The sequence below is a fragment of the Microcaecilia unicolor genome, chromosome 1, assembly GCF_901765095.1.
Source record: "Microcaecilia unicolor chromosome 1, aMicUni1.1, whole genome shotgun sequence".
NCBI lineage: Eukaryota > Metazoa > Chordata > Amphibia > Gymnophiona > Siphonopidae > Microcaecilia > Microcaecilia unicolor.
In genome coordinates, this window is record NC_044031.1 from 693,206,476 (window position 1) to 693,222,087 (window position 15,612).

The following is a 15,612-nucleotide window of genomic DNA, read 5'->3' on the forward strand; positions in this document are numbered from 1 at the left end:
TTTTGATCCCAACAGGATGGGGGTTGCCATCGAGAAATGCACCATTTCTAGTTGGCTAGCAGATTGCATTTCCTTCACATATGCCCAGGCTGGGCTGGTCTTGGAGGTCATGACTCATAATGTCAGAGCAATGGCTGCATCGGTAACCCACTTGAGGTCAGCCTCCATTGAAGAAATTTGCAAGGCTGCGACATGGTCTTCAGTCTGCACATTCACATCACACTACTGCCTTGAGCAGGATACCTGACACGACAGTCAGTTCAGTCAGGCAGACATTGTTGCAGATTCTGGGGTCTAGAATCCAACTCCACCCTCCTAGGCCTGTTTTATTCTGTCCTCGCCATTGCGAGGCCCAGTTAACAAATGTTTGTTGGTTTTGGTGAGCCTGGATGCAAGGGATTCCCCACTTGTGAGAATAGATAAGTCTGCTTGTCCTCAGAGAAAGCTAAGGTGCTTCCTCTAGCAGGTGTTCTCAGAGGACAGCAGGCTTTATAGTCTCACAATCCCTCATCTCCTTTGTTGTTTTTATTTTATTTTTGCTATAGTATTAAACTGATGAGACTGTGTTCATGTGGCGGGTGGAAAGGCATGCATGCACATTGGAGCGTGTCTCGCACTTCACAAAGCTCTATTTATAATTGCTATAAGTCCCAGACCAGGCATATGGGTCGGCGTCACCAACTTGTGAGAATATAAAGCCTGCTGTCACCTGCTACAGGTAAGTACCATAGCTTTATGCTAACATTGTGTTATATCTTGCTCATGCCGTATACAAGCATAATCTATTTGAAGAGACCTTGAAACTGAGTTTTTGGATATAGATTAAGGATTTCTACTTGGAACCAGGTCTCCTTGTTCCTTTTTCCTTTGGTCATGCCTGACTGTATCCTTCTTATCTGGCTTGCTGTATACAACACCACAGACTCATGGATTGATTAGAAATGAAGGTCGACAAACACCCAAAAATGTAACTTGATACCCATTTTTATGGAACTAACGTAATACATTTTTTTTATTAGATTTTGGGCCAAAACAAAATGGAGCAGGTCAAGGCAAAAGAAGTGGTTACTTTATGAAATGTTTAATAGAATATTGCAGCCACTATGGTGGTTGTTTTAGAAGCTCTGTTATAGTTTTAGATGTCTGAAAACAGAATTTTAGATGTCTGTATTGCATGAACGTCCAAGTTCCAATTTTATAAAGCTGGGCTATGGATATCTAAAACTGCAGTATGCCTATATGGGAAGGGTGCATGGGCTGGGCATGTTTTGGGTGGGACTAGGGAGAGGCCAAAAAATGGGTGTCGAGCTCTGATCTCAGAAGGGGAAGGGATGTCTGTATTTAAGAAGATGGACATATGTTATTTAGATCTAGTATATCCAGATTACAGAAAGGTGCTCTGATTGAGCAGCTGTCCACTAGAGGGATTAAGGGAGGTCACTTCCCTAATCCCCCAGTGGTTGCTGTCCCCTTCCCTCCTTCAGATGTGAAACTGGCAAGGGATACCATGCTCTGACAGCTTCAGGAGCAATGGACATTCTTAATAGATCTTCATGCAGAACTGAAGAGTAGCCTAGTGACTAGCACAATGGACTCAGAAATGGAGGAACCAGGTTCAAATCCCACTTCAGTTTGTGTGTGTGTATTTTCAAATTGTTCTTCAGGTACAGTAGGTATTTTTCTGTCCCTGGAGGGCTCACAATTTAAATAAATAAAATCACAAAGAGCTGAAGTAGGATTTGAACCTGTGTTCCCTGGTTCTCAGTCCACTACTGTAACCATTCAGCTACCCTTCTGCTCTGCATGGAGGTCTGTGTGGCCATTTTATAACATGGCCTATACTGCCACAAAGACATCTATGTCCCTTGTTTTACCCTGTTCACAATTTGGACATTTCACTTTGTAAAATTGATGTCCATGCTTGATATCTCCAGCACATGGATGTCCATTTCTCATGTATTTTTAGAACAGGCAGTATGTTCTAGAATACATGAGAAATGGATCTCCATATGTGACATAAAGACTTGAACCCATATTCTGAGTTGGATATCCTTTCTAAAATGCCACTCCACATAGTTTCTAATTTGCTTTGTAGCAACTGTGGTGGCATTGAAATTATTTTATGTTTAAGATTATTGAAATTATTTTGTTTAAGATTTTCATATGAACATTGTCATTAAGTACAGCCCCAGTCAGACCATAGAGACCATGCTAATTTGTTTAAACCTATTGCACTGGTTATTAGCATGATCATTGGTAATGTCCTTTTCTGGTATTGGTTACCCTTCCACCTCCAAGTTATGTTACCTGCACTCTGTCATTCCAGTCATAACATGGACTACTAGAAAATATAAATTTTCTTTAGAATTTTCTTAAATATAGATCACAGCTGCAATGTGCTTTCATATTCTTAATTTTCAAAACAGGCCTGTCAGTGCATTGAATATCCTTCGGCATATCCTAAAGAAAGTGATGGGGTGAGTATTATGCATTTACAGTACAACGCCGATTAACCAGATCTCCAAATATCTAGACCAGCACTCAGTGGAATACTGCACATATGGGTGGGCCAGAGTGAGAACAGTTGTAGCGCATCACCTCCCTTTCTCCATTTCCCCAGCACACAATATATAATGCTCTATTGTGTGCTCTATATGTGTCCTATCATCCAGATTTATGATTATTTGGACCACCCCCTTGCTGAGGATAGTCCAGATAATTGGAATCATGATGTATTTATTTTACTACTTTATATCAATTCTTATTTATTGAATCTGGCTAGTAGAAACCAAAATAGATTATAGTGATTAAAGTTTAAGTGGATTCTCACCATTGGTTTCTGTTACTTTTAAATCTGCTACCTCTGTTTTATTGCTCAGTTATTACTGCTCACGAATCTTTAATTATAATTTCCTTTCCCTCTTATCAGACCAGTCCTGAAGATGTGGGTTTTGTCCTCTACCAGCAGATGCAGAGAGAGAACAGCTAGTTTGCTGACATTACTCTTTATAGAACCCCATGCAGTCTCAGCTCTTCATTATTCTCTGTTTCCAGCAGATTCAGGGCATGAGCTGTGCTGCTGGAAATTTTAAGGCTCCTGGGACAGTGTGTGTAGCTTTTTGTAGCCATTTTGGCTCCAGTTGAGTTAGGGGACTTGTGGACTAGTGTGCAGCAGTCCAGTGGCCTGGGAATGACTTCCACTGAGTCTGCTTCCCTTTCTCCCTCCCTTATGTCTCCTCCTTCTTCCAGAAAAGAATCAGCTGCAGATTGAAAGAAGTCTACCAGGCCTCTGGGTAAAGAAATTCTATTTGCCAAGCATCGCAGATGCAGGAGAATATGCACACTAGGGTGCAGCTTCAGCTCCTGACAGTACTCCATCATGGGAATGACTACATTGGCTAAGTGTGGCAGACGTTGCGCTGTCTACAGAGTCTTGCACAGCAGCATTAATTTGGCTAGCTTAGCAACATTTTTGAAGGGGAAGCACAGGGTTCACTCAGTGGTTTGTGGCACCCTGAGCCATCTTTTGCTTTAGCACCCCCGTTTTGGGACCAGTCTTGTGGTACGAACTGGGCAGATATCAAGATTTGGTCGTCCCTGACCGTATTATCGAAGCGAAAGATGGACGCCCATCTTGTTTCGATAATACAGGTTCCCCGCCCCTTCGCCGGGACGTCCTGCGAGGATGTCCTCAGAAAAACTTGGGCGCCCCTTTCGATTATGCCCCTCCATGTCTCATTAATCCATGCTTTTGAATAAGCTCTGTAATTTTGTTCTTTATAATAGTCACTACCATTTTGCCCAGCACCAACGTCTGGCTCACCAGTCTATAATTTCCCGGATCACCTCAGGAACCTTTTTTAAAATAGGCGTTACATTAGCCACCCTCCAATCTTTTGATACCATGCTTGATTTTAAAGATAAATTACATATTACTAATAATAGTTCTGCAAGTTCATTTTTTTAAATTCTATCAGTACTCTGGGATGAATACCATCTGGTCCAGATGATTTGCTACTCTTCAGTTTCTTAAATTGCGCCATTACATCTTCCAGGTTTATAGAGATTTATTTATTTATTTGTTACATTTATATCCCACATTTTCCCACCTTTTGTAGGCTCAATGTGGCTTACTTATAACCGTTAATGGCATTAGCCAATTACGGTCTGAACAAATGCATGGTATGAATGAATACAAAGTGATATTGTGGTAGAATGAGGTACATGTATGGTAGGTACAGTTTCATTCAGTTTCTCTGACTCGTCAGCTTTGAGTATGTTTTCTGGCACCGGTATCTCTCCTAAATCTTCCTCAGTGAAGACTGAAGCAAAGAATTAGTTTAATTTTTCTGCTATGGCTTTGTCTTCACTGAGTGCCCCTTTTTACCCCTTGGTCATCTAGCGGTCCAACTAATTCTTTTGCCTGCTTCTTGCTTTTAATATGCCTAAAAAATTGTTTACTGTGTGTTTTTGCCTCTAACGCAATCCTTTTTTCAAAGCCCCTCTTTGAGAAACGGAATGGGACTTGATAAACCACCTTTCTGAGGTTTTTGCAACTACATTCAAAGCGGTTTACATAATGTATATAGGTACTGATTTGTACCTGGGGCAATTCATACCTAGTTCCCCAGGATCAAAATCTGCTGCACTAACCACTAGGCTACGCCTCCACTAGTTACTCCCATCTCTTTATCAGTGCTTTGCATTTTACTTGCCATTCGTTATGATGTTTCTTCTTATTTTCAGTCAGATCCTTCTTCATTTTTTGAAGGATTTTCTTTTAGTTCTAATAGCTTCCTTCACCTCATTTTTTTAACCATGCCAGCTGTCATTTGGTCTTCATTCCTCCTTTTTTAATACACGGAATATATTTGGCCCGGACTTCCAGGATGGTATTTTTGAACAGCATCCACGCTTGATGTAAATTATTTACCTTTGCAGCTACTCTAAGTTTTTTCTTTCACCGTTCTTCTCATGTTATCATACCTGCTTATTTTTGAAGGAGAAGGGTGCCCATCTTCCGATACAAATTTGGGAGTTGGGCGTCCTTCTCCTAAGGTTGCCCAAATCAGCATAATCGAAAGCCGATTTTGGGCGTCCTCAACTGCTTTCCGTCGCGGGGATGACCAAAGTTCAAGGGGGTGTGTCGGCAGTGTACCGAAGGCAGGACCAGGGGTGTGGTTAACAGATGGGCATCCTTGGCCGATAATGGAAAAAGAAGGGCGTCCCTCACGAGCATTTGGCCGACTTTACTTGGTCCATTTTTTTTCACGACCAAGCATCAAAAAGGTGCCCGAACTGACCAGATGACCACCGGAGGGAATCGGGGGTGACCTCCCCTGACTTCCCCAGTGGTCACTAACCACCTCCCACCCCGAAAAAAAAACAACTTCAAAAAATTTTGTCTAAAGAGTATGGCCTTCGCTATGCCTCCGTCCCTGCGATGGCAGTTGAGGATGTCCTTCCCTGTGATGGCAGTTGAGAACATCCAAAATGTGGATGTTCTTGTGAGAAGGAAATCCATGCCTTTGCTATGCCTCTGACACCCTCTTTATTTATTTATTTATTTATTTATTTGGATTTTGGATCACGAGTAGCAGCAGTGGGATTTGAACCGGCCACCTCTGGATTGCAAGACCAGTGCTCTAACCACTAGGCCACTCCTCCATGCCACTCCACTCCCTTGAAATTTGGCCATCCCTGTGGTGGGGGGGCAGTATGCAGGTCCCTGGGGGGGGGGAAGGTATGTGTGTGTCAGTGGAGGCATAATGAAGGTGTGGACGTCGTCCTTTCAAACATTTTGGACGTCCTCAACTGCCCCCCCCCCAGGGATGGCCAAATTTCAAGGGAGTGGAGGAGTGGCCTAGTGGTTAGAGCACTGGTCTTGCAATCTAGAGGTGGCCGGTTCAAATCCCACTGCTGCTACTTGTGATCCAAAATCCAAATAAATAAATAAAGAGGGTGTTGGAGGCATTTTGGACATCCTCAACTGCCATCGCTTCCCCTCCTTAGGAAGGAAATGGTGTGCAAATGAGCTAACGGCAAGCAGCTCATTTTCATGCAATTTCATTCATGCATGCCCGTTCCTTTCCAGATCGGTAAGGGAAGGGCTTTTTCCATTCAGTTAGTGGGACCAGTGCACTACGAATGCTCCTCCCAAGACCAAATGGCTTGGATTTGGTCGTTTCTGAGATGGGCGTCCTCGGTTTCCATTATCTCCAAAAACTGGGGACGACCATCTCTAAGGTCAACGTAAATTACGTGATTTGGGCGTCCCTGACCGTATTATCGAAATGAAAGATGGTCGTCCATCTTGTTTCAATAATACAGGTTGCCCCACCCCTTTACGGGGTCGTCCTTAGAGATGGGTGCCCCCGTTCGATTATCCCCTTCATAGTCTCCTGTTTGAAAGTTAAATGCCAATGTATTGGATTTCCTTTGTGTATTTATTCCAAAGCTGAAATCAAATCTGACCATATTATGATCACTGTTATCAAGCTGCCCCATCACCATTACCTCCTGCACCAGATCATGCACTCCACTAAGAACTAGGTCTAGAAGTTTTCCTCCTCTTGTTGGCTCCTGTACCAGCTGCTCTATAAAGCAGTCCTTGATTTCGTCAAGGAATTTTACTTCCCTTGCACACCCTGATGTTATATTTACCAAGTCAATATCATTTAATTGAAATCACCCATTATTATTGTGTTCTTCAGTTTGTTAGTATCCCTAATTTCTGATAACATTTCTACATCTGTCTGTTCATCCATGCCAGGTGGACGGTAGTACACTCCTATCACTATTCTTTTCCCCTTTACACATGGAATTTCATTTTATAGGGGTTCCAAATGTGTTTAGTTTTCTGCAGAATTTTCAGTCTATTTGATTCAAGGCCCTCCTTAACATAAAATGCTACCCCTCCACCAATTCGATCCATCCTATCACTAAGATATAATTTGTATCCTGGTATGACAGTGTCCCACTGGTTATCCTCCTTCCATCGGGTCTCAGAAATGCCTGTTATATCTAATTTTTCATTTAGTGCAATACATCCTAATTCTGCCATCTTATTTCTTAGCCTTCTGGCATTCACATATAGACATTTCAAACTATGTTTGTTCCTATTAAATCTTGCTCAGCAGTTGACAGTGTTAATTTTCAATCTTTTGTCTGCTTTTTATTTAAAGACACCAGGTCTACTATGGTCTCTATTGCAACCTCGCTGTTGGGATACCCTATCTTCCCTGTTTTGGTGATATCTTTGAAAGATAACTTGTTCCGGCTTTCCCCCAGGTTCTAGTTTAAAAGCGGCTCTATCTCCTTTTTAAATGCTGATGCCAGCAGCCTGGCCTGGTTAAGGTGGAGCCCATCATTCCGGAATAGGTTCCCCCTTCCCCAGAATGTTGCCCAGTTCCTTACAAATCTAAAACCCTCCTTCCTGCACCATTGCTTCATCCACACATTGAACCTCTGGAGCTCTGCCTGTCTCTTGGGCCCTGTTCAAGGAACAGGGAGCACTTCAGAAAATGCTACCCTAAAGGTTCTGGATTTGAGCTTTCTACCTAGGAGTCTAAATTTGTCTTCCAGAACCCCCCCCCCCCCCCCCCCAATGTTTTCCTAAGTCATTGGTACCCACATGTACCAAGATAGCCGGCTCCTCCCCAGCTCTATCTAAAATCCTATTTAGGTGACGTGTGAGGTCTGCCACCTTCGCATCAGGCATGCAGATGACCAGGCGATCCTCACGTCCATCAGCCACCCAGCTATCTACATGCCTAATAATTGTATCACGAACTACAACAGCAGTCCAAACCCTTCCCTCCTGGCCAGAAACTCCTAGAGACACATCCTTGGTGCGAGAGGATATTGCATCCCTTGGTGGCCTGGTCCTGGCTACAAGATTACTTCCAGCTGCACTAGGGTGATGCTGTCCTTTTAGAAGACCTCCCTCCTCCAAGGCAGCACAGGGGCTGCCAGATTGGAGCTGGGACTTCTCTACATCGTCCCTGTAGGCCTTTTCCATGTACCTCTCTATCTCACTCAGCTCCACCAAGTCTGCTACTCTAGTCTGAAGAGAATGGACATGTTCTCTGAGAGCTAAGAGCTCTTTGCCTCGAGCACACAACTTCTCACCAACTGGGAGGTAATCATGCATATGACACTCAGTGCAAAAGACTGAATAGCACCCCTCTTGCTGCTGGACTTCTGTCTGCATCTTAGTATTATAGAGTTGGTTAATTAAAACTTCTTAAGGTACTAGGGATAGCAGATGAATGTAAAGAGCCTTAAGGTTATATGGTGTAATATGTAATTTATTTAGTATTTGCTTCTCAGAAACTAATTAAATATAATTAAAACTCTAATAAAAACTCTCCTCTTGTTGTCTTGATTAGAATAATTGACTATAAATGAAGTTGAGCTAGGGGTGGGTGGGAACTGGGGAAGGTAGGTGGGAGTAAGGACTGAACTAAGCCCTGCTGTTCCTTCTAGAGTCTATCTTTTAATGCTGCAGCAGAAAATTCAAGTTTTTAAACTATGGGGAAAGGGTATGGGGACTTGCTATTAAAGTTTGCTGCTGCTATTTATTTATTTATTTTTATTAAAATTCTAACTGTGTTTATCAGTATCCTGCAATTCCTCTTTTAAACTCGATCTTTAAGTTACCAAGAACAGATCTAAATAATGTCACTTACCAGAGAAATGTCTTCTTCTCTCAGAACTTCTCATAAAGTTCAGTGGGACTTTTCCTTTCTATATAGTTTGAGTTCTAAGGAGACTGCTCCAAACAAACCCTTTGAAGCTAGCCCAGTAATCAGATTGTCCATAGTAACCTTTGTAAATGTTCTACTTCGTCATACCTTAATTTACACTTATTCAGGTCAGTAGCAGTGCTACCTCTCCAGCAGGCAAAGAACAGAAAATAACTTTCTTTTAGGACAGTTTGAGTGTTGCTACTATCCTTTCTAATATTCTTGGCTGTTAAGTTTCTACCTCAAGAGTTTAAAACTATAGGGGGAAAGGTTTTACACTATGGAAACTAGTTAATAATGCTTGCTTCTCTCTTTTATTTTAATTTTTTCTAAGACTGAATTAGGCCCTGCTGTTCCTTCTAGAGTCTGTCTGTTAATGATGTGGCAGAAAATTCAAGTTTTAAAACTATGGGGGAAATGGTATGGAGACTAGCTAATAAAGCAGCCCTTTTACTAAGCCACGTTAAAAAGTGGACTGCGGTAGTGTAGGCATGTGTATTGGGCGCACGATGTGCCAGTTTTTACCGCATCTACAAAAAATGGCTTTTTTTAATGAGACTGGAAAAGAGCCTGCGGTAAAAATTAAACCAGCATGCGCCCAAAACCGGTTTGAGCCTTTAACTGCACCCATTGATGTAGCGGTAAAGGCTCACGTGCTATATGTGCGGTTTCTGGTCGGCGCGCCCTAAGTGACGATTACCTCAGGAACCGGCACATAGGAGGAAATAAATCATCCATGCGTTATGAGCACACACCAAATCTGAAATTACCACCAGGAGGGCGCGCTGGCCTTGTGGTAGTCTCATTTGGGTGCATGCTGCACGCGCATAGAGCCTACTGCGTCTTAGTAAAAGGACCCCAAAGTTTGCTGCTGCTTTTTTTTTTTTTTTTAATTCTGTGTTGATCAATATCCTACAGTGCCTTTTTTTAAACCCAGTATTTAAGTTACCAAGCACAGAGCAAAATAATGTCATTTACCAGGGAAATATGTCCTCTTCTCTCATAACTTCTCTTAAGTGATATAACCTTTGGTTCAGGTAAGCTGTAGGCAGTAAGCTTCAATTTTCAAGCCCTCTGCTTAAGGAAGGAGTAGATTGTTGGCTGTAGGCTTGGCTAAAGGACAGCTGAGGCTTTACAGGGCCTTTATAGGACAATGTAAGTGAACTAGTGGGTCTCTGCCTCCATCTGCTGGTACACGGGTAAGACCCATGCATCTGGACAGTTCTGGTAGAACTCAAGGAAAGAATATTTACCAGGTAAGACTACATTTTGTCTATGGCTCTTTTGATTAAATATTTAGTAAATGACTGGAGATTTCATAAGCGGTAGAAATTGATCTATAAGACGAGAGGATGAATTAGATCATTGGTGTGTGTTCATGTTTTGCTTCTCTAATGTAAATGTAAAAATGTATAAAACTTCAAGGTAGAGAGTAGATAAAAGCATAATACAAACAGCAGGGTTAAAGTGAGTGTCAGCCTGAATGTTGGAACGAGTATGCCTGGGATCACCTTCGCCAAAGGTGAATAGGTTAGGTTTAATTTTGCCTTACAGACATTTATACTCTTGCTTCATAGAAACAGCAGCTGCTGTGAGCTTCGCATAAATTGAAGCCCTTTGTCCTACTTCATATATATATATTATTATCTAGTCAAATGCTCTTCTGCTAGGTTTTTGGGGGCACTTTAATAATTCATACCCTCGGCATTACTTAAGCGTTATTGGAAAACACCTGGTTATATTCTCTCTTATTTTCTTTTAAATAAGGGATAGGAAAAGAAATTGTATGTGAATGTTTAAAAACGGCTTTTGTTCAGTCACTGTTTTCTTCCTGTTCTTATTTTCTTCTATTTACTTTTTCTGTAGTAGTACAATATTTCCACTACTTAAGTTAAAGTTGCACATTACATTATCATATTAACATCGTGGTTGTTTCAGTACATTACTCTAAAATGGTCTACTTCTGATCCCATAATCAACAATTTATGCCCTTTGGGTTATAAAATTCTGTCCTTATCTGGAGGAGGTAAAAGAGGAGGAGCAGTGGCACTCTGGAATGCACTGCCTAAAAGGCTCCGCTTACCACTGGACTATCTCTACTTCAAGAAGCAGGTGAAAGCTTGGCTCTTCAACCAGGCCTTTAATGGAAGAAGTAACTAACTTGTTAGACTCACTCACACACACAAGGAGTGACTCAGGCTGCACATACTGTATTAGAACATGTTTATCCACACCTACCCTAGCTGAGATAATATTTAACCATCTCTCTGACCTCATGTACAACTTTCTTTAAATCAGTCACCTTACTTTCTAACTCATCTTACTGTCTTATGTATCTATACATTCCATCTTTGCTTTACCCTTCACTATCAATTAAAATGTTCTATTATGTATTGTGTTGACATTGTAAGTAGTATACTATGCCGTACTTTGTATTGTTATCTGAATATTTTTACTGCTGTAATTGCCTTTTGCTCATGTTTGATCTATTCTTACTGTACACCACCTTGAGTGAATTCCTTCAAAAAGGCGGTAGATAAATCCTAATAAATAAATAAGTAAACCCAAGCTTATTCTATAATCAGTGACTAAATCTAGGCGCCTATTATAGAATACACTTAGATTTATTTATTTGTTACATTTGTATCCCACATTTTCCCACCTATTTGCAGGCTCAATGTGGCTTACATTGTACCATAGAGGCATTCGTCAACTCCGGTAGAGAAACAAATACAAAGAGGAGTTGTGGTCAAATAAGGTTCATGTGTTATAAACATAATGGGGAATTGTGAAGAGGAAGAGTTATGCAGAGTCTGTTACAAGCTTTGTTTTCGTTGTGTTGCAAGGTTTAGGCACTTATGTTGGGTCGATAGGGTATGCCTTCTTGAACAGATTGGTTTTTAGTGATTTCCGGAAGTTTAGGTGGTCGTGCATTGTTTTCATGGCTTTTGGTAGTGCGTTCCACAGTTGTGTGCTTATGTAGGAGAAGCTGGATGCATCTGTTGATTTGTATTTGAGTCCTTTGCAGCTTGGGTAATGGAGATTTAGGTATGTTCGTGTTGATCCGATTGTGTTTCTTGTTGGTAGGTCTATGAGGTCTGTCATGTATCCCGGGGCGATACCGTAGATGATTTTATGGACCAGGGTGCAGATTTTGAAAGCAATGCGTTCTTTGATTGGCAGCCAGTGTAGTTTCTCTCAGAGGGGTTTGGCGCTTTCGAATCGTGTTTTTACAAATATGAGCCTAGCTGCTGTGTTTTGTGCGGTCTGAAGTTTATTTATGAGTTGTTCTTTGCATCCTGTGTAAATTCCATTGCAGTAGTCTGTATGGCTTAGTACCATTGATTGTATCAAGCTGCGAAATGTTTCCCTCTGGAAGAATGGTTTCACGCGTTTGAGTTTCCACATTGAGTGGAACATTTTCTTAGTTGTAGAGTTAACTTGGATCTCAAGTGTAAGTTTACGGTTGATAGTAACGCCGAGGATTTTCAGGCTGTCTGAGATAGGGAGGGTGTAGTCTGGGGTGCTTATGTTTGTGGGTTTGTACGTGTTGTATTGGGATGAGAGGATGAGACAGTGTGTTTTTTCTGTGTTGAGTTTTAGTTGAAATACATTTGCCCATGAGTTCATGGTGTTTAGGCTAAGCTTGATTTCATTAGTGATTTCTGTTAGGTCATGTTTATAAGTTATGTATATTGTGACGTCGTCTGCATAGATGAATGGGTTGAGGCCTTGGTTGTATAAGGACTTGGCTAGTGGTGTCATCATTAGGTTGAAGAGGATTGGTGATAGTGATGATCCTTGAGGTACTCCGCAGTCGGCTTTCCATGGTGAAGATATGTTTGAGTTTGATTTCACTTGGTATGTTCTAGTGGTTAGGAAACCTTTGATCCAGCGGAGTAGAGCGGACAGATGTGAAGCGTTTGTTTACACTTTCAAACAACAACAAAACCAGGGGACACAAGATGAAGCTAGAATATGGTAGATTTAAAACAAATAGGAGAAAGCTTTTCTTTACTCAGCGTGTAGTTAGACTCTGGATCTCATTGCCGGAGAATGTAGTGACAGCAGCTGGCCTTACGGAATTTAAAGGGGGTTTGGACAGATTCCTGAGGAAAAGGTCCATTGAACATTATTCTTTTTTTTTTTTTTTTTTTGGGGGGGGGGGGGGTGCCCGGTTCTTGAAGCCTGGATTGGCCACTGTCGGAGACAGGATGCTGGGCTTGATGGACCCTTGGTCTTTTCCCAGTATGTACTTATGCTTATGGTGGTGGGAGGCGGGGCTGGTGGTTGGGAGGTGGGGATAGTGCTGGGCAGACTTATACGGTCTGTGCCCTGAAGAGGACAGGTACAAATCAAAGTAGGGTATACACAAAAAGTAGCACATATGAGTTTATCTTGTTGGGCAGACTGGATGAAATGTGCAGGTCTTTTTCTGCCGTCATCTACTGTGTTATGTTACTTATGTATGTTTCCACCAATACTGAAGTAATCTAGGAGTCTTAATAGTATATTATGGTTTACCATGTCGAATGCACTAGACATGTCGAATTGAAGGAGAAGTATGCCTGTTGCTATTTCCTGCTTGAATTTGGCCAGGAGTGTGATGAGTACTGTTTCCGTACTATGGAGGGGGCGAAATCCTGATTGTGATTTGTGTAAGATTGAGAATTTGTTTATATAATCACTGAGTTGTTTGGTTACTATACTTTCCATTAGTTTGACTGCTAGTGGGATAGATGCTACTGGGCGGTAGTTGGTGAGTTCGCTTGTCTTTTTCTTGGTGTCTTTGGGAATTAGGGTGAATAGGATGTTGCCATTTTCCTTAGGGAAGAGACCTTGTTGGAGTAAGTAGTTTAGGTGGGATGTGAGGTCTGCTATGAAGCGGTCGGGGGCAAGTGTCCAGTTTGCAGTGAGTGTCGGAGAGCTTATGAATCGCATGGGTCACTGTTTCGGTGGTGAGGGAACGAAGTTTGATCACATTCGGTCTGCTGGGTATTCACCAGGGGTTGGGTCCAGACCGTTGATGACGTTTTCGATATCGGTATTGTCAAGAGGAAGTGTGTTGCGTAGGTTTACAATTTTTTCATTTAAATATTTAGCAAGTTTGTCTGCTGATGGGATGTCTGTGTAGGTTGTGGTGACTAAGGTGGTATCTAGTAGTTTGTTTACGAGTTGGTATAGTTTCTTCATGCCTTTGTAGTCTGGGCCTATTATTTAGGCACCATATATAGAATCTCCCCCTGTGTGTGTAACTAGCTAGTAAGTTGCTTCTGCTATTTAAGGCTTGAGAGACTAGCCAGGATTTTTCCTGCTTCCTGTAGTAGAGATAGTCTTGCATTAAGTGAAGCCTTTCTGGTAATGTATTCCATAGTTGGGTGTTGAATCGCATGAGGATGGGGTTAGGGATATTCCTTTGTAGGTAGGTCTGGTTTAATAAGTATGAGTAGCTGCACTTCATACACGTAAATGAAGAACTTGGCAGGTAGCTTGAGGCAGATATTCTGGAAATAGACCTTACAGATATAGAAATTGCAGAATAATGTGATTATAATAAGGAATGAAAAGCAATAAACACTCAGTTCAAACATTTTTGTCCCTTTTCAAAAAGATCCATCCCCCCCCCCCCCCCCCCCCCTTTATAAGGAATTGCAACACTCATTTTACCAATAGCCATCCCTTGTCCCATGCATAACTGCATTAATGTCTCGGAGTGTGCAGTATTGCAAACCAAATATCCCTCTCTATTGTAGGAAAAGTAAAAAGAAAATTGAGAGAAGCATATCTTTTCAAGAAGGCTTAAATCTGTAGGCCATTGAGAAGTAGACTTTGCATACGCATGGTGAGAGTATTCAAAAATAGGGCCCATATATTTATAAAACATGTTACCTTTATTGTCCCTTGTCAGTGAACATGTTCTTTTGAATATTGTCCCATTTGATAATCAGTTTCATCAGATTACATTTTATCTGTCCAGCACTTTGTCTTTTATTTTTAAACCTCTTTTATTCTATTTGTTCTGTACCAGTGAACACCACTATAGACTTATATTTGTTAAATACCTAGGTCATGTGTCTTTTAATTTAGGAAATAATGCCTTGGGGATTGCTTGATTCTGGCTGTCAGTGTTTAGTTTTAATTGATAGTTTCTTTCTCCTAGTTTGCAGGAGGGCTCTTACTTGTTGAATCATGTAGCAGGAGACTCTTCTGTTTCTATCTACAAGAGCTGTCTTGGAAAAGTAACCAGAGCTGTATATAACTTGCATCAAGCTCACTGCAATCTGCCTCAAGTGCCTTCCACCCTCTCAGTTCCATGGGTGCCCTTGGATCCCAACCTTCTGTTACCTTATCACATTAACCATGGTAGGATCCCTTGTACCTTTCCACCTAAGCCTCACGACTTCATAGGAAGAAAAAAGGTAAGTCTACTTCTGTACATGAATTAACCATGTTTTATTCTTTAGTAGTACACTTGGAAACCTTGGATTTTGGATTTAATTATTCACCTTTCCATATCCATGCTTAAATTGAGTTACAATTCAAAAGCAGTGGGTGAGTTCTTTCTCTTGAGTGCTTACAATCTAAGCTGATAACCTGAAATTATAGAGGTTTAAGTGACTTGCGAAAGGACACAAGGTAGTTGGTGGGAGAAGTGGGATTTCAACCTTGAATTTCCTGGTTTTTAGCCTGCTGCTGAAACCGCTAGACCATTCACCCCACCCCATTTCTTACAAGCTAAAATATTGTAGTATGAACTAAAATGGAAATAGAGACTGTATGGGAAGAAGAATGTATGTGTGTGTGAAGTAAAGATAGATAGATTTATCTATCAGATGGGTCAATGCAATAAACTTGTGTTAGAACT

At 41.4% G+C, this 15,612-nt stretch overlaps 1 protein-coding gene across 2 annotated transcripts in view; it reads left to right on the forward strand.

The window, feature by feature from the left end:
• ICE2 (interactor of little elongation complex ELL subunit 2) overlaps positions 1-15,612 on the forward strand; it is a 161,685-nt gene that overhangs the window by 140,205 nt on the left and 5,868 nt on the right. For both annotated transcript variants that reach the window (XM_030188449.1, XM_030188450.1), the window contains 2 exons: positions 2,427-2,477; positions 14,908-15,166. In XM_030188449.1, coding sequence (XP_030044309.1) covers positions 2,427-2,477; positions 14,908-15,166 — 310 coding nt within the window. The remainder of the gene's footprint in view (positions 1-2,426; positions 2,478-14,907; positions 15,167-15,612) is intronic.